Below are 26241 nucleotides of genomic sequence, written 5' to 3' on the forward strand. Positions count from 1 at the left end.
TCTTCAGCATGACCGGAAGGAGCCAGTGGAGGAGAGGTTGGAATTCCTTGGTATGGAGTTCAGCTTCCTCTGAGCAAAGAGGTTCCGCTGCCTGAGTGGCCCCTTGGAGCCTCTGAGGGGTTTGCCTTTTGCTTTCGCTGCCACCACCAGTTGAATAGGCGGCTTGGGAGGTGAAGCCTAGAGTTATCTTTGGATAACTTGTCAGCCGGAAACCTCCAGGCAGTTCAGCAGTGATGCACATCGGCAAAGCAGGGCCATCCATCTTGCGAGCTGCTTTCTGTTATCTCCACTTTGATTATCTCCTAAATAAAAATGGCACAGTATGAAACAAAACAAAGCCTGAGTAGTAGCCAGTCAGTCCTTCCTCCGAATCTCAGTATCCTTTTGTGCAGCCTCCTGTTTTAGCACTTTTTGTACTATATTGGGATTATTTTGTTTACTGACTTTCCCAAATGATGAACCCTCTGAGGCAGAATTCATTTTTGCTTCATCTCAAAATCCCCAACTTCTGTATTCAAACTCCTTACTCCTTACCATAGGGGTTAGTGCAGACAGGGGAACTAAACTTTTTTTTTTTTTGAGCTGGAGTTTCGCTCTTGTTGCCCAGACTGGAGTGCAATGGCACAATCTCAGCTCACCGCTACTTCCACCTCCCGGATTCAAGCGATTCTCCTGCCTCAGCGTCCTGAGTAGCTGGGATTTACAGGCATGCGCCACCACGACTGACTAATTTTGTATTTTTACTATAGACGGGGTTTCTCTATGTTGGTCAGGCTGATCTCGAACTCCCAACCTCAGGTGATGCGCCCGCCTTGGCCTCCCAAAGTGCTGGGATTACAGGCATGAGCCACCACACCCAGCAGAGGCTTTCTAAGTAAATGTAAAAACTCACATACCCTTTCTTATTTGACTTATAAGAATGCATTTGGTCCTACTCTGATGTCAAATAATAACTAATTTTCTTTTTTTTTTTTTGAGATGGAGTCTTGATCTGTTGCCCAGGCTAGAATGCAATGGTTTGAACACAGCTCACTGCAACCTTGACCTCCTGGGCTCAAGTGATCCTCCCATCTCAGCCTCTCAAGGAGCTGGGACTACAGGCACAGGCCACCACACTCAGCACATTTTTTTTTTTATTTTTGTAGAGATGGAATCTCGCCATGTTGCCCAGGCTAGTCTCAAACTCCTTGGGCTCAAGCAATCCTCCTGCTTTAGTCTCCCAAAGTGCTGGGATTATAGGTGTGAGCCACTGTTCCCAGCCTCATAACTGATTTTAAGTAATTAAAATCACACAGGTCATTCTTTGCCATGCTAAAAGTTGCTCTAACTCTCAGTGGTCTAGAGTCCCATGGTCAAGAATGCTCATGGTCACCTTCTTTGAGTTTCAGACAAACAACTCTCTTTTTGTACAAGTCTTAAACTGCTCTGCTCTTTAAACCAAATACATACACACATACACAGATATAGTTAGATACAGATGTGTGTGTATGTGTGTGCATATAAAAATATGACACTCCTTAGTAAAATATTCCTCTAGACCTGGGGTTCATACATCCCTCCTCCTGATCCATGCTGGTGTCTCCTCGGGCACTACTTTGCAGATGTCACTTCTATGAGCTAAGGTTTTTCTGAACTAAAGTCAAGTGGTGACTTAGGAAGTTGAACGTGTAAAGAACCAAACCTGTTTTTCCATGGAACCAATAATAATTTATCTAGAATGAGCCATTTGACCTCCAGAAACAAAGAGATTTCCATCACAGAGTGTTGGTGAGGGGTCATGAGTAAGGCGGGGGGGCCACTGAGAGCAGCTGTTTTATTGTTAAGAGCAGCAGGCAGGCTGAATGAGAAGGGGTTAGCTGTTGAGTCCACATAGGCTCTGCTGCAGTGTGACCAGGGTTAAGGTACTTTATTTTAAAGCCCTTTGGAACTTTCCTTTGTCTTTTATTTCTAATCTGATTTTTTTTCATCTGTCCTTAAATGCTCTGTATATATGAACTTCAACTTCTCTATTCAATCCCTAGTCTTTTAACCTGAGCTTGACGGGCTGTACCACACCTTAGAAGGAAAGGCGACCTAGGCCTCCCTGGGCTGCCCCCACCGGCATTCAAGGATTGTATTTATTTATTTATTTATTTATTTTTTAGATGGAGTCTCGCTCTGTCGCCCAGGATGGAGTGCAGTGGCATGATCTTGGCTCACTGCAAGCTCCGCCTCCCGGGTTCACGCCATTCTCCTGTCTCAACCTCCCGAGTAGCTGGGACTACAGGCACCTGCCACCACGCCCAGCTGATTTTTTGTATTTTTAGTAGAGACAGGGTTTCACCAAGTTAGCCAGGATGGTCTCGATCTCCTGATCTTGTGATCCACCCGCCTCAGCCTCCCAAAGTGCTGGGATTACAGGCGTGAGCCACTGCGCCTGGCCAAGGATTGTATTTTTATCCAGGAGACCTGGGCTAGTCCCTGTGGATGAGGACAAGGGGCACAATTAAGGTAATTAAACCGGCCTCCACGTGTAAGACAGATAGAAGGATAATTCCTGGGGGTAGACAAAGCTTACTGAATTGTGAATTGGTATTTAGGATTAACCAAAAGTATATTTTGCTGTATAAAGTAGGTCAGTATTTTTTAAAATATACATTCCCATTTCTGTTTATCCACGGTGGAAATAAATGTGACCCCCCGCCCCCAGCCCCACCAGTCTCCTCCCAGCAAGATAGTGTCCTGTCCTCTTCAGAATGGGAGCCTTTCCAGAGATGGAAGCAGCAGAATGAAGAGGACTCAAAGTGACTCAAAGGTTTTGCGTTTGGCACAATATTAGACCCAATCTGATGGTGAATGGGGAGCAGGTTGTAACTTTTATTTCAGACATGTAGTATAATTCTTCCCCAATTAGTACCAAAACATTCTAGTGGCATCAGAGCCACTAGATTTAACATCTGAAGACTTGAGTTCAAGGCCAGCTCTGTCACCTAACTAATTCTAAACAAGCTCCTTTGTGTTCCTGAGTTTCCGCGTTCTTGTCTGTGAATGGGGGGGGGCTGGTATGCCCATCTTGAAGGTACAAATGAGACGATACATATTTGACCCATAAAGTTTATATGAGGACATCCTCCAGGCCTCTGAAATGACCAGACTGGAGCAGAGGTGAGCAGTCAGGGAAGGAGATGGAGATTTTGAAGTATTCAAAGGTTATTGACAAATGAGACTTTCTGAAAAAGAAGCGCTGAGTGCCAAGCCTTCAGGCTCAGCAGGTCCCTCAGCTGAGCTTTGGGAGTGAGGGGGTGTTAAGCGGATGGAGAAAAAGAGGCAGTAAAAAATTCAAAAGGAAGAAAAGTAGCAGATCAATACAGTGTTATGGAAACCTTGGGAGAAGAACAGAAGTGAACAACAGTGTCAGATGCCATTAAAACCCGTAGATATGACCGTAAGATGTTTTGCCAGCCAAAGGGAAGAAAACAAGGATATGGAAACATCAAAAATAAAAATTCTTAAAAGTCTGAGATCATCATGCCCTTGAGCTTAACTTGGTCTGAAAGACAGACATCATACTCCTCCTCCCGTCCAAAACGACTGTGTATATCAGTCTCTCAGACTTTTGTGCTTTCTTGATCAACAGCCAGAGACGTGCTTGCCTATAGCAACCCCTGGCTGAAATGGTAGATGAGCCAGAATGCCCAAGCAGAAACTCTTTCCACAACGTCAGAAACAAGTGGTAAATCACATTTATAGCACTGTGGATAGAGCATGGACTCCAGACACAGCAGGCAGGGTCGAATCCTGGCCCCATCTCCTCACAGCTTCAAGTTCTCTGGCTTGACCCAGGGCAGGCTTACTCCTAGTAAAAAGGGGCGAGGGGGAATCATATAGCAGAAAGCACCCAGCACATTGTAGGTATTCCATAAATGCTGATTTTCCTCCTTTTTCTTAGCATTAAGAAAGTATTTATAGCCAGGCACCATGGTTCATGCCTGTAATCCCAGTACTTTGGGAGGCTGAGGCGGGCAAATCACAAGGTCAGGAGTTCAGGGCCAGCCTGGCCAAATGGTGAAACCCCATGTATACTAAAAATACAAAAAATTAGCTGGGCATGGTGGTGGGCACCTGTAATATCAGCTACTTGGGAGGCTGAGGCAGGAGAATCGCTTAAACCCGGGAGGTGGAGGTTGCAGTGAGCCGAGATCATACCACTGCACTCCAACCTGGGCAACAGAGCAAGACTCCAAGACTCTGTCCAAAAAAAAAAAAAGAAAGAAAGAAAGTATTTATTAGAATGAAAACAAAACAAAGAATCCCATGCCTAACTATTATCTGTAGTAAGAGATCTTTCAAACATAGATGATCAGTAACCCAAAGTCGTACAGCTATTATAATGGCAGTTACTGTGTTCCTGCAGGGAGATGTACTGTGTTAAATGCAGTGGCCTTGTACTGTGTATGTACCTCACTGGACTTGGAGTCAAGACCCTGGGCTTGTCTCTGCGGCTGCTGAAGCAGTTGAGGCAGTTCACCACTCTATAGCATAATCTCATTTGTCAAATGGAGAGTTGATTTGCTGGGCTCTTTGCTGAACTGTGCTTTAGCAAGTATGTCCTCTGTTGTGACAAGACTCAGAGATTTTTAAGTAAATGTCTCACTTAGCTACAGTACACCCTGTTAAGTACTCTTGTCAAAAGGTAGCCAGGACAAAGTAACTCAAGAGGGTCACCACTTCTCTGTATTTCACTCTCAGGCCTGACACTCACCTTCTAGTAAACTTGGTGGCTGGTTCCCAAGTCCCTTGGAACATTCTGTGTTTTGTTTGTTTATTTGTTAGTTTGTTTCAAATCCCTTGCAGTTTAACTACCTAGAGAAGGTCTGTGGTACATAGATACACTAACATTGTAAGAATACAGGAAGAGTAACCTAATAGCCTGGGTCCAGGAGGCAGGTGTGGAGGGAACCAGGAAACTGCAAATACAGGCCACACTTAGCTTAGGGACTGGCATATCTGATTAGGCCTCGATGTCACAATTGTATGGCTCACTATCAGTATTGATATTCATAAGTTTGACTTTGAGTCATTTAGAAAGGGATAGGGGAGAAGTAAATGTAAAGTCCATTTTACAGAGATGTTAATCAAAACAATGAAAATAAAAGTTTTAGAGCTTTCAAAAGCAAACCCCAGTTATCTGGAAAGCGCAGCTGTCAGAAATGCATTTTACTGAGTGTGAAAATGCATGCTTTTCTTAGGATTAACAATGATTCAATACCTTTGATTGAAAAGTATCTTATTCCTTTAAATTTGGATGTACAAGTCAGGCAACTCACTCAAGTCAAGGGCTTGCCTCGACATGATCACCTTATGTTTGCACAGTTTATTCTCTTTGAGTTAGTTAAATTTCAGAATAATATGACAATTAAAGGCGGCAATTTTTAGGCAGCAATCATACCTTTATCTCAAATGAAATTTCCAATCAGAATTGATTTCAAAGAGGAATATTAATTTCCATTCCCCTGCTGCCTGTTCCATCCATGCTTATAGAAGAAGTAATGACCAAGGAGCTAGTCAGAAAACAATAACAACAAAACGAAACAAAAACCTGGACAATTCACAGGCCAAAGAGGTAATCCTAAATATACAAAGATTGATTTTATTGCTGGTCCTTTTTAAAAAAAAAAAAACCACTCACAAATAAATTGGTTAGCAAAAAAAAGAAAAAGCCCTTATCTTAAAGAAAGCACCTATGAGAGTGAGAATGGGGAGAGTACCGCATGATCAAAGCACAAAAGGAAAACTGGCCGGGCGCGGTGGCTCACGCCTGTAATCCCAGCACTTTGGGAGGCCGAGGCGGGCAGATCACGAGGTCAGGGGATTGAGACTATCCTGGCTAACACGGTGAAACCCCGTCTCTACTAAGAAATACAAAAAATTAGCTGGGCGAGGTGGCGTGCGCATGTAGTCCCAGCTACTGGGGAGGCTGAGGCAGGAGAATGGCGTGAACCCAGGAAGCGGAGCTTGCAGTGAGCTGAGATCTGGCCACTGCACTCCAGCCTGGGCAACAGAGCAAGACTCCATCTCAACAAAAAAAAAAAAAAAAAAAAGGAAAACTCTCTGACCGAGGTTTCATCCTCTCTGTTCAGATTTTTTTCTGATCTGTGGTCCCGTTTGGCTGCAGGGCCCCATTTGACCATAGATTCTCTAGAGCTATGATTTTTTTATTTGATGGAAGAAGATTGTAGAATTAGAAGTGAAGAGTTCCAAAGGACTCTCTGAATTTACCTCAAATAAATAGGTGGACAAAACTAAGTTGAAAGCTTAGTTTTCAACTTGTTTTGAAAGTTGTTTTGAAAGCTTGGTTTGTATTTTCTCAGCTGGAAATCAGGCTAGAAAAAGAAATTACATAGACTCAGGTTTGTTTGTCTGTTTTAATTGCTTCTAAGAGAAAAGTGAGTAATAATAGGTATCGTTTATGAAGACATGCTATGTGCCAAGTATTCTGCACATATATTCATTATATCATGTAAACCATCCAGCAGCCTTGCAAGGTAGGTATTATCCCATTTTAAAGATGAGAAAACCTAGACTCAGAGAGTTTAGTCAGTTGCCTGAGGTCACCCAGGTAGCAACTGGTAAAGGAGGAATCAAGCCCAGATCTGTCAAATTCCAAACACTGTTTTTTCCCAGTATACAATCCCTCCCATCCTTACGTTCCTTTAGGTTGCAGTCCTTGTTGATCGAGCACTTTCTGTATGGCGTGCTTTACCTGCTTCATTTCCAACCCTGAGCTTAAAGTGTTTTCTAGTCTTAGGAATGGGAAAAGAGGAGCACAGCGGTCAGTTCACCTGCCAAAGCTTGCCCACCGCCAGTACGCATGCCTTCCTCACTCAACACTCGGCTGCACCCAGATGAGCTGTTCCCCACCCATCTCGCAGACTGAGTGGCTGATTCTTGAACCTTTCTGGGGAAAATATCCCCCATTCCATGCATTCTAGTGGGCCAGACATTGTCCTGTAATTGTAATTTCCCTGCACGGTATAAATCCAGCTTGGAAACCGCTTGGAAAGGATAATGTTGAAATAAAAATAGGTTAATGAAGGTTTCTGCATGGGGGAATGACATGGTAACCGGTGCTTCTAACCGAGTCTTATGAGGAAACATGTAATCCTTCTGCCGGATATTTGATTTAAACTGTGTCCTGTGCCAGCCTTACACCCAATCCCAAACTTCAGGCCTGACTCTCTGGATTTTTCACATAGGAAGTCCATTATCAAGCCTTCCGTTCAGCCTCTCCCTTGAACGTAAGAGACATGCAAATAAGCCTTTTTTAAAAAACAGAAACGGAATCTTGCTGTGTTGCCCAGGCTTATCTCAAACTCCTGGGCTCAAGCAATCCTCCCGCCTAGGCTCCCAAAGCGCTAGGATTACAGGCATGAACCACCACACCAGCTGATAAGTCTTAAGAGATATTTTGTAAAGAATTGGTTCTTATACTGAGAAGTAAATAGTCACACCCTTCTACTAATGAATAATAACTTTTTTTTTTTTTTTTTTTGAGACAGAGTCTTATTCTGTTCCCCAGGCTAGAGTGCAGTGGTACAATCTCGGGGCCCACTGCAACCTCTGCCTCCCGGGTTCAAGTGATTCTCTTGCCTCAGCCTCCTGAGTAGCTGGGATTACAGGCAGGCACCACCATGCCCGGGTAATTTTGTATTTTATTAGAGACGGGGTTTCACCATGTTGGCCAGGCTGGTCTTGAACTCCTGACCTCATGATCCACCCACCTCGGCGTCCCAAAGTGTTGGGATTACAGGCGTGAACCACTGTGCCCGGCCTTATTTTTTATTTGTACATCATACTTTCCAAAGCATTCTCCATTCTAGAGGATTATACCGTGCTGGGGGCATTATAGGAAAGTGTCTGCCACACTGGAATGAGTGGTGTGGGCTTTTTTCCATAGAAATGTTCAAGGGTAACACTGCTCATAGAAAGACATTCACAGTCCTTCGCTATGTGTTCAGAACACTCCACAGTTTGACAGCTTTATCCAGAGCCCCTCTGCGCCAGCTTCTGTTCTCCAGCCTGTATTCCGTCTACCCAGATCCCCCACATTCCCTCGCTGGGCCTCTACAGTGACTGCTTAATACTTTTCTCTCTGCCTGGATTCTTTTGCTTCTCTCCCTGCCTTCCCAGTCATAGTCCTCCCACTGCCACTGCCTGTCCAAATCCTAGTTGTTTTTCAAGGCCCTGCTCAAAGCAGTCTCATCTCATAAGCCTCCGAGAAGCCCTTCGATGGAGTATCTTTGCACCCATACTGCATGGTGGTTGACACCTCTGTTATAACCTTCATCCTCGTCTCCTTTCCTGAGAACAGTGAGCTCAGGGCATGCTGACACTGTGGGGAGGACTTGGCCTTACTCAGCTGGGTTTCCCTAGAGCTGGCCATGGTATGTGCTCAGGGAATGTTTGTCAGTTTGGATATATGTTTTTTCTCTAGAATATAAAGGTCATAACTAGATCCTTCAGGGAAAAAAGTTAGATTCATTTGAGGGACTTTTTTTTTTTCTTCCTAAAGCCACATTAGTCATACTTCGCATTGGGGTATTCACAGTATTCCCAAATTTGTATCTAACTGCTTTGTTCTAATTTTTCAAGACAGGAATTTAAACTGACCCCTTACTTTAATCACAGACAACTCATTTGTCTTTTTTCTTCTGATCATTTACATTTGGTACATTGTCTATGAATTCTTTGAAATTAAAAGCTGATGACTTTTTTAAGATTTTGCCCAATAAATGCTAAGGATTTTGCATTTGAATATATTGTAATTTATTTAAGGATTCTTTTAATCAAACTCTTCCTTAATTTAACCAGATGTCTTTTTTAATCCTCCCAGGCCAGGAGTTTATTTATTGTGACTCAATTCTTTTAAAAATAGAAGTTAAAACAGTACTAAATGCTATTTACGGTGTTCTCTCTTGCTCAGTTTCTTTCTGCATCTCATAAAAGCATGTTTCTTAGGACATGTTTAGTACAGTCCCCATTTGCTCACTAATCAATGCCAGTTGGTCACTAAATATGCGTCCACTACCTACTGTGTATCTAACCCAGTGGCACACGTGTAGGGATCTAACATAAAGATAAGTACACTGAAACTGTCAACAATCCCCCGAGAAGTGGATTATGTGGACATGGAGGCTAGAGAAATCACTGAGAGATGGAGCATGCAAGGAAGGCTTCCTGGAAGAAGGCGGGGCTTGGACTGCATCACAGAGTTGGAAGCAATAACAGGTTGAAGGGAATGAACACAGAGCCAGGCCTAAGGAAATGAGAATGTCAGAGCAGCAAAGGGGCCAGGATCCAAGTAGGAGGTATATCCAGAGGGCACAGAACCCAGATGGCATAGCAGGCAGGAGATGCAGAGTTCACACCCAGCCCCTCTCCAGGAAGTGTGGACCCTCAGTTCCAGCATGCAGCCTGGAACAGAGAATCTGCTCACTCAGTGTGTGATGGATGAGAGAGTGGATGAAGCAGAGGGACAGAGAAGCACTTAGGACCCCTTCATCCTGGCCTCAGCCACTGATATGCTTTGTCCTCATGAGGACTCACCCTGAGTGAGCCCTGCTTGGGAGTGCAGGTTGGAAGCATGCAGAGTTCTAGAAAAGAGGCATTTCTGATCATCCGAACTTTGATGAGAGTAAAACCAGATAAACCCAGAAAAGCAAGGGGCACCCTCCAGACAGGGAGAAAGACTTGGCCTGCGAGCTTCCTGACACCAGCATCTGCTTCCTTCATCTTTGTGTCACCTATTTCTCTTCACAGATACAATGGGCAGGAGAGTAGTGGGAAACATTGGTAAGATAGCACAGGTTATGGCTTTTCTTTCTTTCTTTCTTTCTTTTTTTGAGACAGCCTCACTCTGTCACCCAGGCTGGAATGCAATGGTGTGATCTCACCTCACTGCAACCTCCCGCTCCCCGGTTCAAGCGATTGTCATGCTTCGGCCTCCCGAGTAGCTAGGATTTCAGGCACCCACCACCAAGCCTGGCTAATTTTTGTATTTTTAGTACAGATGGGATTTTACCATGTTCATCAGGCTGGTCTGAAACTCCTGACCTCAGGTGATCCACCCACCTCAGCCTCCCAAAATGCTGGGATAGGTTATGACTTTTCTACATTGAATATGAGATACGAAAAGAGCAAAATAAAAAGTGAAGAATTATGTTTACAAAGATCAAATGCTTTATTGAGTCTTTTCCATTCTATGAGATATTCCCCAGGCTCCAATTCTGATTCAACTTGTAACCTTCTAGAACCAACTCAAAGTCCATCTCTTCTGCAGAGCTGTAACCTCAGACAGTTGCCCTTCTCCCTGCATGACACTGCGTGCGTTTCTCTGCCATTGTCTTAGCATGCTGAACTGAAGTTGCTTCTTGACCTTGCCAGGTCTCCTTTTCCAGACCATGAGCTCAAGGGTATGGACACCCTCATTCTTCCTGGCACTCTACCCACTGTGGGTTGTTTTTGGTTTTTTTTTTTTTTTCTGAAGACTATTCAGTTTTCCTGACCCTCAGGTTTTTTTTATAAATGTCCCCATTTTTAAAGTACTATTTATCTGTTTATACACACACACACACACACACACACACACACACACACGATGATGTAAAACATATCCACACACTTTAAAGATTCATAAACACTACTCAACTTAAGAAATAGAATAGTGCCAGTCTCATAGACATTCTATGGGTGTCTCTCCCAGAAGGAACCACTACCTTGAACTTTATGTTAACTGCCCCCTTGATTTTCTCAATAGCTTTACCATTTAGTATATAGCCATAAAATATATCATTTATTTTTTCTATTTTGAACTTTGTATAAATGGAATCATACTGATTTATGCTTCTGTGAATATTAATGTCTTGCTTTTTTAAACTTTTAAAATTATAAATATGTAAAGCATACACATGTGTATAAAGACTGAAAACAAATACCCATGTACTCACCTTAATCAAATCTTCATAATTTGCTGTAATCGCTTCTGAATTTTTTTAAAAAGAAATAGCACACTGTCAGGCCAGGCACAGTGGCTCATGCCTGTAATCCCAACACTTTGGGAGGTCAAGGCAGGCAGATCACTTGAGGTCAGGAGTTCAAGACCAGCCTGGCCAACATGGTGAAACCCCATCTCTACAAAAAATACAAAAATTAGCTAGGCATGGTGGCACACACCTGTAGTCCCAACTACTCAGGAGGCTGAGGCAGGAGAATGGTTTGAACCTGGAAGGTGGAGGTTGCAGTGAGCTGAGATCACGCTACTGTACTCTAGCCTGTGTGACAGAGAGACTCTGTCTCAAAAAAGAAAACAAGAAAGGAATGGAAAGGAAGGGAAAGGAGAAGGGAAAGGAGAGGAGAGGAAAATAGCACACTGTCAGCTGAAGCCTCCTGAGTGCCCCTCCAAAATGCATCCCCATCTTTCACTCACTCCCTTTTCCCCACCCACAGAGGTAACCACTACCCTTAATTTGGTGTATATCTTTCCCATGCATGTCTTTATACTTTAATTACATAGACATTCCTAAATACTATGTAATGTGTGCACATTTTTGATCCTTGTAAGTATATACTGAACAGTGTTCATCTGCAGCTTGCTTTTTTCACTGAACATTTGGTCCTTGAGATTCATCTAGGTTGACACACATAGCCCTAGCTCACTCATTTAAACTGCTGTAAGGTATTCCCGTGAAAGAATGTGCACAGTGTATTTATCCAGTCTCTTGTTGATGGACATTTAAGATGTTTCCAGTTTTTGTTATCACAAGTGGGACTACATCAGGCCTTCTCCTGTGATCTTTTTACACACATGCGGCAGTTTCTTAAGAGTGGAATTGCTGTGTCACGGAGTTCGTACACCTTCACTGTTACTGTACAAGGGTTTAACAATTGATATCATCACCATCAGGGAGTGGGAATTCCCTGTGTTCCACAGCTTTGACAACACTTGGGTATTTTCCAGTTTTAAAATGTTTGTCAATCAAATGGTCATGAGGTGGAAGTTCACTGAGGTTTTAATTTGCATGTGCTTTGTATGAGCCTTTACTGAGTGTTTCTCGGGTGTCATGCGTTGTACTAAGTGCTAGAAATACTAAACTAACTAATTCACAGCCCCTACGCTTCAGGACTTCAGCGTTCTCTGCAGTGATCCCCACCTGGGGAAGTGAATTAAAATCACTTGAGGTGCATTTTCAGAAATGAGGTTTAGGGAATGCGGGCTCTTAGGTAGGAGGCATTTGTGAAATGGTAAGCTAAATCTTCCTTAACACTTGAGCCATGGTGTATAACTTTTTAATGTGTTCTCTGTCATCCAAAAAAGGCTAATTTATTTTTAGTATGTCATATTTACTGAGACATGAAGTTTAGAAAGATTTTCATCAAAATAGTTAAAATTTAAGAACCTGAAATGTATGCTGTAGTTATCAGAAACTTCACATACACAAAACAGTGTATAAAGCTAGATGGAAGAAAAAAACCACCTAAAGAAAGGGTGGTAGGGAAAAGAAATGAACACATACTGAGTACCTGTTCAGTTTTTATTTAGTTCTTTCAACAAACACAGTGAGATAGAAATTATTATCCTCATTTTACAGATGAGAAAATCAGGATTCAAAGGGTGAAATATTTTGGCTATGATGTCATCACTAATTAATGGTGTAGCCAAGATTTGAACCCAGTTTATCTGACCTCAAGGGCATACCATGCTCTTTCCATATGATTTTTTAGCATATGTAGAAAAATCTAAGAAACTTCAAGCTTCAGTTTAGTAATATTGAAACTTCAAAGATAGGCCGGGCACAGTGGTTCTGTAATCTATAATCCCAGCACTTTGGGAGGCCAAGGTGGGTGGATCACCTGAGGTCAGGAGTTCGAGACCAGCCTGGGCAACATTGTGAAACCCAGTCTCTACTTAAAATACAAAAAATTAGCCAGGTGTGGTTGTTGATGCCTGTAATCCTAGCTGCTCAGGAGGCTGAGGCAGGAGAATCACTTGCATCTAGGAGGTGGAGGTTGCAGTGAGCCGAGATCGCACCACTGCACTCCAGCCTGGGCAACAAGAGTGAAACTCTGTCTCCAAAAAAAAAACAAAAAACAAAAAAAGCAAAGATAATTTGTTTACATGATTATATCACAACCAGCTTAAACCAGTGAAAAGTAGAACACGTTTAACAAAATCTGGTTAATATTTAGTCTTTCTTGTCACTTAAATGAAAGGTAGTGATAATAAATGGAGATACCTTGAATAGATACTTCTGAATTGGAAAATGTTACTTTTATATTTCTTATAGGTGAGTATTTTGGATATGTAGTGTTAATTTTCCAGTGGTTGGAATCCACATGTCTCAAAGGTTTCGTGTGTAGGTAGTAAGATCAGGGTGGGACAGTAAATACATGGCAGTCTTCCCGCATTGTGGGGATAGCCTGGGAATGAAAAGCGTACAGATTGCTTCTCAGGAAGAATCAGCCTCAAATGGAATCCTCATTGGAGAGTGACTTTACAGCAATTCAACAAGGGGTTAAAACGTTTCCTAATGAGGCTTCGAGGAACTGGAGCGTCCTGAGAGGACTGGAAATGGGAATATAACCATCACCACCACAAAGCAAATCTATGAGTATCTTCCCTGCCGACCCAGCAACACGAGGGAAAGCACAGAACTATATAGTTTGGAAGGTTTGAAGAAATGAAACAATGGCCAACTTGTGAATAATGATGAAAATATTTGATGATGTCACTCCCAGGGAAGCAATTATGGTTAACCCCTCATTTGTTTGGCATTTTCAAGGATCGAACTGTCCCGCAAAACTGAACTTTCCAGACAACCAAAACTTTCCTATTTATATGCCTTGAATGCTTTCTTAACCATGCTTGGTGGAAATATTTCTGAAATAGATTATACAATTATATGTAGGTAGATTATACAGTTATCTTGCCTTCTTGAACAGAAGCTTCAGAAAATAACGTTTCCTTAGATGCCTTTGACTGCAAATATCAGAAGACCCTATTGTAAGAGGTTTAATCATAACGATCGTCTCACATAACAAGAAATCCAGAGCTGGGTAGTTCAGGGATGATGAATCCAGCCACACATTGATGACAAGCTGACTTTGCCTCATGGTCACAAGATGGGCACCTCAACTCCAAGCCTCAGGACCTCACATGATCAGCTCTAAGGCAAGAATGAGAAGGGGGCTTCTCTTTACACATATGTTTAATCAGAGAGGAAAATATTTCTCAAAAGACCTATAGCCCACTTCCCATCAGGGGCTATTGGCAGAACTGAGTCACATTTCCATGTCTTGGTTTATGGAAGGCTGAGAGAGTGACATCCAGCACTGTCAGACTCTGGGGTGAGAGGAAGGCTCTGCCCATAAGAAAGAAGGATGGAGAATGGCTGTTAGGTAGGCAAACACAACTGTCCGCCACCGCTATCAAGATTGGGAGTGAACATCACTTACTATATGGTGATAGCTTAAGGGATAGCTGGGATGTATGGAGCTTTTTCTTCCTACACTGGATGGCCAGACTGGGATTCTTTCAGTTCTCCTAACCCTGCTTGTATTTATTCTGTTCTTCCTCTGTGCTAGACTGCGAATTGTGACTGCTTGCCATTAATGTTCCTTGTCCTCATTTTGCCATAATTAGATACTTTTTTTTTTTCTGGAGAAATCATATAATCAAACTTGTTGAACTGTGCCTGAAATGTTGAATGTCTGATAGGCTATCCTGGGAGTCAGATGCATGGTATGGCATTTCTTTTGGCTATTCGTTTTTCCTTTGTTGAGGTGTTTGGAGAAGTGAGAAATTTCTAGAAAGTCTTAAGAACTGAGATACCACCTTACTGGAGTCGTGTTCTAGTGAGAAGATGAGCATTTAGGGATAGATAAGCGTGTTTGCTTGGGAAGGTAGAACTGCAGCCACTACCTGAACCTCACCAGAGTTCACAGAGAGGCAGCATAGTTTATCGTGCATTCGGCTTCCCCCCAAAGCCGCATGGTTGGCTGTTGTCTGGAGAGCACCACAAGCTCTGAGACTGTAACCCGTGGAACCCGTCACTGCAATGACTGTCCAGAGTGAGGCAGTTACTGGTGCAGAGCTTAATTCTTCCTCCCTCCCCCAGGGCTTCAGAGCCCTGTGAATGCATCCTGTGAACTGCCTGGTTTGTGTAGAATTAAGCAGCATTTGGTGTGACTTCTTTCAGCAAGTTCTTGAAGAAAGTAATGCTTCAGAAATAGTTATTGAGACCAAGTGCAGTGGCTCATACCTGTAATCCCAACACTTTGGTAGACCAAGGAGGGAGGATCACTTGAGGCCAGCAGTTTGAGACCAGCCTGGACAACATGGCAAGACCCTCATCTCTAAAATAAAAAATTTAAAATTTAAAATTAAAAAAAAAAAGGAGAAGAAAGAAATGGTGACTAAAATTCTACTAAACAAGTGCAGACCATCCCCTCTGTGGATGAAAAGCCAACCAAAATGTAGTCTCTGTATATGGGAAGAAGGAAATAGGAAGCAGTTGTCAAAATAATACCGACACTAAGTAACTGAATCAAATGGGATGATCTAAGCATCAAACCTGACCTAGTAGGTTCTAAGAAAGCAAATGGCTGGCCAGGCATGGTGGTTCACGCCTGTAATCCCAGCACTTTGGGAGGCTGAGGTGGCCAAATCACAAGGTCAGGAGTTCAAGACCAGCCTGACCAACATGGTGAAACCCCATCTCTACTAAAAATACAAAAAATTAGTTGGGCATGATGGCAGGCGCCTGTAATCCCAGCTACTTGGGAGGCTGAGGCAGGAGAATCACTTGAACCTGGGAGGTGGAGGTTGCAGTGAGCCAAGATCACACCACTGCCCTCCAGCCTGGGCAACAGAGTGACACTCCATCTCAAAAAAAAAAAAAGAAAGAAAAAAGAAAGCAAATGGTTAAAGTATTCAATTTTTATATAGCTGAAACTATGAGCCCCAAATCCTTGGAATCTGGGCGGTTCCTTCCGAGCAAGTTAGCTGTTGGAAGTCCTAAAGTAATTATTTTACTATGCATTGGAAAATCATGAGTTAACCTATAGGCAAAAGTGAAGTGACAGAAACATTTGTGGATAAGGAAAGCAAGTTTTAATTTTTTTAATCTTGACTAAGTTGTACCATTCAAGTCATTCTTGTCAGAAAAATGCAAAGTATTCCTCATAAATATTTTAGTTATTAACTCATTCTTATGCGTAGAACATTTTAAAGTAAGTCATCGTTTTATTGACCATTGACTGATATAGACAGGATACAACTTAGTTAAGTTGAGCAAGATACTGTATTTTAAAATTTTTATTTTCTCATATGTGAATTACCGATTTCATCTCTGAGGTACTCTGACCATTACTGCTCCCCTGATAATACATTTACTGTGTGCACTGAGAAAGTATTCAAATTTTAATATTGGCTTCAATTACACTTTGTTAGACAAATCTCCATGGAGAAATAATCATGTAATCAATGCTTTTTGGGGATTGTGGTGCATATCAACATTACCTTGCTGCTGCTTTTTTAAAATCAGAACAACTCACTTGCCCAGGTAGATAAATTTCCTTCACATTTTGAATTATTTCTGATGCCAACTGGGCATTTAGGGGGTCAAAGAAGATGGTTCCGAAATAGGTGGGAAAAAATCATTTTTTAGCATATTAAAATATTAATATCAGCAGCTCATTTTCTACAAAACAAAATAATAAGAATGAAAATAGAAGGCATTCCAAAACCCCCCACAAAAAGCCAGTAGCTTGAAAATCACATAGCCTGTGGTATTATCTGCATTGCTTTGGATACTGAGTGATGACTGTATTTGCTTTAAATTTATAAATTATTGCCATTGAGTTCTACTGTTTAAAGTTATTGCTTTCTTGTAGAGAAGCTCTCATGTTACCTTTCTGCCGGTAATGATTGCTTTGGAGGTTAATCTCAATCTAATTTTATATTTGCAAAAGTGTACATAGTATAAAACAACTGAAGTCAAAGTATATGTGAAGCATCTGAGCTAAGGCTCTCTTTTTTTTTTTTTTTTTTCTTTTTTTTCTTTTTGAGACAGAGTTTTTCTCTTGTCTGCCCAAGCCCTGGCGTCTGGTGGCGCTATCTTCGGTCTCACTGCAACCTCTCCCTCCTGAGTTCAAGAGATTCTCCTCCTCTTGTCTCAGGCTCCTTGAGTAGCTGGGATTGACAAGTACGCACCACCCATGCCCAGCTATTTTTTGTATTTTTAGTAGAGACACGGGTTCACACATGTTGGCGGGCTGGTCTCTGAACTCCTGGACTCAGGTGAGTCTGCCCCACCTCAGCCTCCCAAAGTGCTGGGATTACAGGAGTAAGCCACCGCGCCCAGCTGTGAATAGGCCATTTTTAAAAATTAATCAGAAGAGGCACGGTGGTTCACTGAACGCCTGTAATCCCAGCACTTTGGGAGGCCAAAGTGGGTGGATCATCTGAGGTCAGGAGTTCGAGACCAGCCTGACCAACATGGTGAAATTTGATCTCTACTAACAATATAAAAAATTAGCCGGACGTGGTGGCAGGTGCCTGTAATCCCAGCTACTTGGGAGACTGAGGCACGAGAATTGCCTGAACCCAGGAGGCGGAGGTTGCAGTAAGCTGAGATGGCACCATTGCCCTCCATCCAGCCTGGGCAATAGAGCGAGACTCTGTCTCAAAAATAAATAAATAAATAAATAAATAAATAAATAAATAAATAAATATTAATCAGAAGAAATGGAAGTAGTAATGAGAAAAGATACAAAGTTAATTTTAGAAAGCAGTATTTGTGCAGAGTGACTGAAAACGTTACAGATCATGCTTTGCAATATGCAGGGACTCAAAAGCAATTTCTGAATTGAATTATTTATTTGAATCAGTCTTTTGTATTGTTCCTATATATTATGAAATCTCTGCTTTGGCACCAACAGACATGTATTCAGAGCGCACTATTGTGGTGCTTGAAAAATGTGACTAAAGAGTGTACATTCAAAATCGTGCCCTTTTCTCTGGTTGTCGTGTGATTCATCTGTAGAAACCCCCTGCAGCACTGAGTCAGACATCATCAGAGTCAAGTGCACTCAGAGGTCTAAGAGGCCCTCCCAACTGGATGGTTTTTTGATTCTTGGGAGTTTTTTGGCTTCTGCTTAAAAGTCTGCTGTGGACCTAAGTTTTCCTTCAAGAAATCATACTGAGTGCTGAGAGTACCTAGTCCAAGTTGAATGTCACCCCAGACTAGAATAGTGATAGATGTATAATTATCTAGTATGTTTGTTTGTTTATTTATTTATTTATTTATTTATTTATTTATTTTTAAGACAGAGTCTCACTCTGTCACCCAGGCTGGAGTGCAGTGGCGTGATCTCAGCTCATGGCAACATCCGCCTCCTGGATTCAAGAGATCCTCCTGCCTCAGCCTCCCAAGTAGCTGGGATTATAGGTGCCTGCCAACACATCCGGCTACTTTTTGTATTTTTAGTAGAGATGGGGTTTCACCCTATTGGCCAGGCTGGTCTTGAACTCCTGACCTCAAGTAATCCACCCACCTCCGCCTCCCAAAGTGCTGGGATGATAGGCGTGAGCCACTGTGCCCGGCCTAATTATTTGGTATGTATTTTTAAATATATCTTCCTCATGTAGCTAAAAAGATGAACCTTATACATCCTTCACAATGACAACTTTAGCTTCCTAAATTGTGACATAGTGAATGAGTTGTAAGCAGGTTAGGCCAGTGTCCTTTGGAGCAGGAGAAGGCAATGTGGGGCATAGTAGGAGCCCAGTGTTTGAATCATGGGACTAGATTTTAGTCTTGCCCCTGCCTGGCTGTGACATGAGCAAGTTAATAAACCTCTTAGAGTCTCAGGTTTGCTCACATGTTAAATGCAAATGTTGAAGATGATATCTCTGTCATGGAGTTCTGAGTTACAAATTAGATAAAGTGTATAAAGAAGGTACCCTATAAATCTAGAAAATTCTATACTTGTTTTTCTTATTATTCTTATGCTGTTCCTATTCTTTGTCCTAGAAGTGGATAACATTCACACACATGTACACTATATACCTTTAAGAATGTGTTATTGAAACAGTCTGTGTTTTTAATGATGATTTGCCTCAACTAATAACAAGTCAGTTTACTTTTAAAAATTGAGTTAACCCCAAAATGAAAAGATAAAGCATATAACACATGTTAACAGCAAGGATTGGAATTAGCCTGTACTATCACAGCAGACATGTTTAGTGCTCAGAGTAGTCCCTTATACGTTCCATTAAGGAATTCCCACTGATTTGGGAGATATAAATATATGTGGGAATGCATATGGAAAAAATTGAAACTGCTGAGTATCAAAATTCACTGCTTGATTGGAAGTAGAGTGATAACTTCATTTTTCCTGGTAGTCTGGTTGCCATATCCTATCAAGTAGAAAGATTATCACCTGCACTCTTTACCCCTTCTCCAAATGCATTCTTGAAAAACAGCCTCTGTCCCACTTCCTCCATCAAATTATAGATGTGGAAGACATTGCCCAACCCTTGAAGAGTTTATACTAGACACTTAAAACAGATAGAAAGAGAACTCTGCAATGGAGTATTGATCCAGGGAAGTGCTAGACAGGAATGTCAGATGGTTGCAGGCGACCAGGCGTCCTTCCCTAAGCTTCTGTGACCATTTCAAAGCATTTTTACAGCACCTACATGTCATGCCTTCTATTGGTGACATTTTCACCCGTGTGTGATCTATCTCTCTATATTATAAACTCCTCAAAGATGGAGAAGTCACCTTGTACTTATTTCTTGGTCCCTCTCTATACACCACACCTTTCATCCAAGCCTCAAACAGTATTAGTGGTTCAAATAGAGTTTTGTACCTAACATTCGGATTTAGTTAAAAAAAAAAAAAAAAATCGTAAGATGTGTTTATGCTCTAACTTTCTTTTTCTTTCTTCTGTCTTCACAGTTGACCTGCCTCTGTTTTTCCCTCGAGACCAGCCAACTCTCACATTTCAGTCCGTCTATCACTTTACCAACAGCGGACAGCTTTACTCCCAGGCCCAAAAAAATTATCCGTACAGCCCCAGATGGGATGGAAATGAAATGGCCAAAAGAGCAAAGTAAGTGAATCTGTCGTTATTTCCTACAGATAAGAGCATTTTGTTTATCTAGTCCAGGGGTTGGCAAGCCACCGCCTGCAGGCTAGATCCTGCCTTGTGCATATTTTTGTAAATAAAGCTTTATAGAAACACAGCAACACCCATTTCTTTACTTATTATCTATGGCTGTTTTAATGCTACAATGGCAGAGTGAGTAGTTGCAACAGAGATTGGATGGCCTAGAAAACCAAAAATATTTACTGTTTGGCCCTTCGTAGCTTCATCAGGAAGAAGCTGATCTACATCTGAAAGTGTTTCCTTTTTCTGCTGTTTCTGTTGGTCTCTAAAATTAGCCATGACAGCTTTTGTTTTTTTTTTTTTTTTTTCATGGAATGTAGCATTTATCAGAAAACGACCTCTCTATTTAGACTGGAGGATAAATACTAAACAGGAATTCGAGTTGTGGGTAAATGGCATCAATGATGAAAATGTTCGCAGCTACTTTTTTAAAAAATGGAAAATTTCAGATGGCAGTAAACAAACAGAATTTTTGCTTAGTAGTCAACACCTGGAGCCAGTAGCTACTCTTTGGTATGGAAATGAATCTCCCTGAATTCTATACCTCGTTGTGTCTCTGCAGTGTATACCACAGCCGTTGCCCAAAGTAGGACCTGTGTATTTCTTGGTCAAATAAACAGCTACACAAATAGCTTAGGGCTATTAGAATAGATATGGAAGTAGGATTTCATAGAGGTTGAAGTTAGCTAAAGTTTGGAGTTTAGAGATACAACGATTGCTCATGAACCTCTCAGTGTGGAAGGCCTCACTTCAGTCATACAGAATAGGTAAATACAGAAATATGCTGATTGTTTTTTATATTTAAGACTTTGGTGTCTGGAACATCAGTCTTCATAAACCATGGCCTCCTAGACTGAAGAAGCAGTGGATCAAAATCACAGTTTCCAAAAATAAAGCATAGAGTAGCATGTGGTTATAACTTTATCGCTTGGAACAGTCATATGCTTCACACCTGTGATCCCAGCTGAAGGATGATCAGATCCAAAGTATCACACAAATATAGACTGTCTATTAAGCATCCTCTTCATTTGCTCATCCAGTATTTATTAAGCATCTACCATGTTACAAGCATTGTGCTCCATGCTAGGAATATAATGATAAACAAATTAGAAATTGTCCCTGTCTTCATGTAATTTGTAGTCCAGCAAGGGAGATAAAGCCTTTATCATACAAACTTCTGACAGTTTCAAAGTACCTACTAACAAAACCTGGACCTCCATCCAGATCTGGAATGCTCTTGGTTAGCCATGACTAATCAAGAACTTAGTAGGACTTCTTGTTCTTGCCTCCCCCTCCCAGAGAGACCCCATTCCCCTCCATGGGGCCTCCTGACCTCACCTATATTTTTCTGTAGTACAAGACCTTCACTTATAGCAGGCTTGAGAACTTTTCATTTTATTATTATTATTATTATTATTATTTGAGACAGAATCTTGCTCTGTTGCCCAGGCTGGAGTACAGCTGAGGAGTGTTGGCTCACTGCAACCTCCACTTCCCAGGTTCAAGCAATTCTCCTGCCTCAGCCTCCTACGAGTAGCTGGGACTATAGGCACGTGACACCACACCCGACTAATTTTTGTATTTTTAGTGGAGATGGGGTTTTGCTATGTTGGCCAGGCTGGTCTCGAACTCCTGACCTCAGGTGATCTGCCCGCCTCAGCCTCCCAAAGTGCTGGGATTACAGGTGTGAGCCACCACGCCCAGCCTGAGACTCTTAAATAATGACAGTGTCTTCTTCTAGAAACCCAGACTGCCTCAGATTTATCGCAGAATCCAGAGTTGTTACCTGAAACTTCAATTGCCTTCCTCTTTCCCTTTATTTTCTCTTGTTATCTATGGCACCCAAGTCCGCAATCCCATTAAGGACAAAAGCAAGCATATGCAAATGTAACAAGTAACAGTGATTAAGACTTACGTATCTTGAAATACAATGGAAAAAAGGAATTATAAAGTATGTTTTATGCTTGAAGTATTGATATCATTTAATTTTCTGGGCTTTCCCTGTGTATACGTAGGATCTGCCCTTAGAAGATGGGCACTATTTGTGGTATGTGCTGTGGAGTCTGAACCAGATGTGTCTTTGTGGTTTCCATGGCAAAGATATCTTAGTATGTGTGTGTGTGTGTGTGTGTGCATGTGTTTTTCCTAAGTAGACATTTTAGCAAGTATGAATTGAATCTTTAAGAAGTTGCAGACCACAAGCCCATGATTTCAGTATAGGAATATCGTAAGTGAAGCCTGTTTATCTTAACAGATTGGTTCAGAGTTTCAAGAGACATTTGCTTTATGTTAACACCAGTCTAAAGAAAACATCTGAAGTAATGTTTAAAAAATCTGCTTTCTACTGTAGCGAAGATGGATCCATCTTAAATGTAATAAAAGAGAAAGCCAGCAGCTTGTGCTAGCAAGAAGAAATAGTTTAGTTTCCATTCTTAACTGAACTGAGTAACTTCCCTGGGCTATGTCAGAAAGCCAGATAAACACCATGAAAGCACTGTCCTGCAGTATAGTCTTGAGATTGGTGGAGAAGGTTGAAGACAAAGGGTGGAAAGAGAGGAGGGTCAACTGTAGCGTTCCTTCCACACCCTGTTTCTTTGTCCTGTGAAAATACTGTATGTACACAGTGTGTAAAAGGCTATAATTCACTTGGGGAGCTCTGCCCATGACATAAACACTCTCATGGTTTGTGAACAGCAGTGGAGCCTTTTGAGTGGAATCAGCTGTTTATTCCCTCCTGTAGAGCAAAATTCTAAACAATGTAACCTCAGAAAGGACACTTCCTGGCACTGACCAGGGCTTTTCCTAGCACATGTGCTTCTTTCTTTCTCATGGCTGTCCAGCAGATTCTGTCCCTCACAAGTGAAACACCATTTACAGGGTGAGCACAGGCTTTGGGGTCATGCATGCCCCAGTTGCTATTTCAAAGTCTAATCCTGCAAGCTCTGTGGTCTTGGGCAGAGCTCTTAACCTCTCTGAACCTCATTCCTAAAACAGGACTGTACTCCCTGTTGGATGGACTTGCTATGAAAGACCAACAAGTTAACACGTGGAAGACCATGGGTTTTAGCTTCTGCTGTGTGGCTCAGCGCCTTTGCTCCCACCCTCTTTCTGCCCCTCAGATAGACACATATCCAACCTCCCATGTGGGTTTTCCCATCCTCTCTACTTTGCCGGCAGCTCTCTCCCCTCCTCCCAGTCTCCTTTGACTCTAATCACATACTGCTTTGGAATCTCTTTGGTGTTTTCTTTTAGTTCTGCACATCTTCATATATGTTTTGTTTCCTTAACCAAACCATGAGTACTTTGAAGGAAATGGCTTTGCATATGTATCTTTTTTAAAAATTGCAGTATAATTTACATACAATGGAGTGGACAGGTTTTAAGCATATCTTTTGAAAAGTTTTGACAAAGTTACCTTATAACCTCTTTCCAAATAGTCTCTTCACTCTCAAGGCAACTATTGTTCTGTATCACCATGTCTTATTGTTTCCTTTTAGATACTTCTAAATGAAATAATACAGATCAATGAAATTTATATTCATTTCATTCAACATAATTGTTTAAGATTTATCTGTTATGGTGGCTGGGCGTGGTAGCTCACGTCTCTAATCCCAGCACTTTGCGGGGACTGAAGCGGACAGATCGCCTGAGGTAGGAAGTTTGAGAACAATCTGGCCAACATGGCAAAACCCCATCTCTACTAAAAATACAAAAATTAGCTGGGCATAGTGGCACACACCTATCATCCCAGCTACTCCGGAGGCTGAAGCAGGAGAATCTGTTGAACCCAGGAGGCGGAGGTTGCAGTGAGCCGAGATCGCGCCACTGCACTCCACCCTGGGTGACAGAGTGAGACTCTGTCTCAAAAAAATATATATAGATAGATATATAGATATTTATGTATTTATCTGTTACGGCATTTCTTTTTTACTGCTGAGTAATAGTCCATTATATGAATATAGCCTAATGTATTCATCCATTCACCCATGTGTAGATATTTGTGTTGTTTCCAGGTTGGGGATTTTATTAATAGAGCTGCTATGACGAAGCCTTTTTATAGACATATGTTTTCCTTTCTTCAGGTAAATACCTGGGAGTGGGAGTACATATGTGATTAACTTTATAAGAAGGTGACAAGCTTTTTTAAAGTGGTATCAGTTTACCCTCCCATCAGCAGTATGCCAGGGTTCCAGTTGCTTCACATTCTCACCAACACTTTGTATTGTCAGTCTTTTTAAATTGAACCATTCTAGAGAGGATAAGTCATATCTCATATTTTTAATTTACATTTCCTGGTGATGAATGATGTTGAGCATCTTGGCATGTGCTTATTGGTTTATCTTCTTTCATGAAATATCTGTTCAAATCTTGCCTATTTTTAATTTGGTTGTTAGTCGTTTTATTAATGAGTTGTATATACGAGTTTCTTTATATATTTGTCAGATATATTTATTATGAGTATCGTCTCTCAATCTGTGACTTGCCATTTCATTTTATTTTTCCTTTTTTTAAGAGAGACAAGGTTTCACTATGTCGCCCAGGCTGGTCTTGAACCCTGGGCTCAAGTGATCCTTGATCCTCCCGCCACGGCCTCCCAAAGTCTTGGGATTACAGGCGTGAGCCACTATTCCTGGCCCATTTCATTTTCTTAAGAGTGTCTTTTGATGAGCAAGAAATCTTCATCTTTTTAATGAAATCTGTTTTTTTTGTTAATGCTCTTTGTGTACTCAAAATTATTAGCCTACTAGAAGATCATGAAGAAATTCTCCTGTGTTGTCTTCTGGAAGCTTTTGTTTTGGCACATAGGCGTGTGATCCATCTCAGACTAGTTTTTGTATGTGATATGAGGTAGATGCCAAGGTTAATTTTTTGTTCATATGTATCCAGTTATTACAACACCATTTGTTGAAAATACTTTTATTTCCCTATTGAATTACCTTTACATCTTTGTCAAAAGGCAACTGACCACATGTGAGTGGATCTATTTCTGGATACTCTATTCTGTTCCATTGATAGGTTTGTATACCAATATTTCTTGAAATCAGGAAAGGTATACCAATATTTCTTGAAATCAGGAAAGGTATCCAAGCTTGTTCTTTTTAAAGATTGTTTTGGCTTTTCTAGGTCCTTTGCATTTTCATATATCTTTTTTTTTTTCATAAAGAACAGAATTTATTTATTTTTTATTTTCATATATCTTTTAGAATTAGTTTGCCAATTCTCACCTCTCCCCACCCCACCACCCGCCATAAAAGCCTGCTGATCAACAAGGGAAGAATTGACATTTTTATAATACTGAATCTTTTATAATACTGAATCAATGAACATGGTTTTAGTTTCTCAGAAATTTTTAAAATATTTCAATGTAGAAGTCTTGAAATATTTTTACATGTTTTCCCTTATGAGACAGAGTCTTGCTCTGTTGCCCAGGCTGGAGTACCGTGGCACAATCTTGGCTCACTGCAAACTCCGCCTCCCAGATTCAAGAGATTCTTGTGCCTCAGCCTCCCGAGTACCCAGGACTACAGACATGTGCCACCACGCCCAGCTAATTTTTGTATTTTTATATTTTATTTTTTTGAGACAGATTTTCGCTCTTGTCACCCAGGCTGGAGTGCAATGGCACGATCTTGGCCCACCACAACCTCTAACTCCCAGGTTCAAGCAATTGTCCTGCCTCAGCCTCCCTAGTAGCTGGGATTTCAGGCACCCACCACCACGCCCGTCTAGTTTTTGTATTTTTAGTAGAGATGGGGTTTCACCATGTTGGCCAGGCTGGTTTCAAACTCCTGACTTCAGGTGATCCACCTGCCTCAGCCTCCCAAAGTGCTGGGATTACAGGCATGAGCCATTATGCCCAACCGATTTTTGTATTTTTAGTACAGACAGGGTTTCGGCATGTTGGCCAGGCTGGTCTCGAACTCCTGGCCTCAAGCAATCCACCTGCCTCGGCCTCCCGAAGTGCCGGCATTACAGGCATGAGTCACTGCGCTCCACCTGTTTTTGCTTTTATTGTAAATTATATAAAAT

General features: G+C 41.6%; 1 protein-coding gene across 5 annotated transcripts in view; it reads left to right on the top strand.

The window, feature by feature from the left end:
* BABAM2 (BRISC and BRCA1 A complex member 2) overlaps positions 1 to 26241 on the top strand; it is a 460475-nt gene that overhangs the window by 399975 nt on the left and 34259 nt on the right. For all 5 annotated transcript variants that reach the window (XR_001886531.1, XM_017876999.1, XM_017876997.1 and 2 more), the window contains one exon: positions 20001 to 20154. Coding sequence is in view for 4 of the 5 variants with exons in the window: in XM_017876999.1 (XP_017732488.1) it covers positions 20001 to 20154 (154 nt within the window). In the remaining variant the exon portion in view is untranslated. The remainder of the gene's footprint in view (positions 1 to 20000; positions 20155 to 26241) is intronic.

The sequence above is a fragment of the Rhinopithecus bieti genome, unplaced genomic scaffold, assembly GCF_001698545.2.
Source record: "Rhinopithecus bieti isolate Rb0 unplaced genomic scaffold, ASM169854v2 scaffold_7681, whole genome shotgun sequence".
Taxonomy (NCBI): Eukaryota; Metazoa; Chordata; class Mammalia; order Primates; family Cercopithecidae; genus Rhinopithecus; species Rhinopithecus bieti.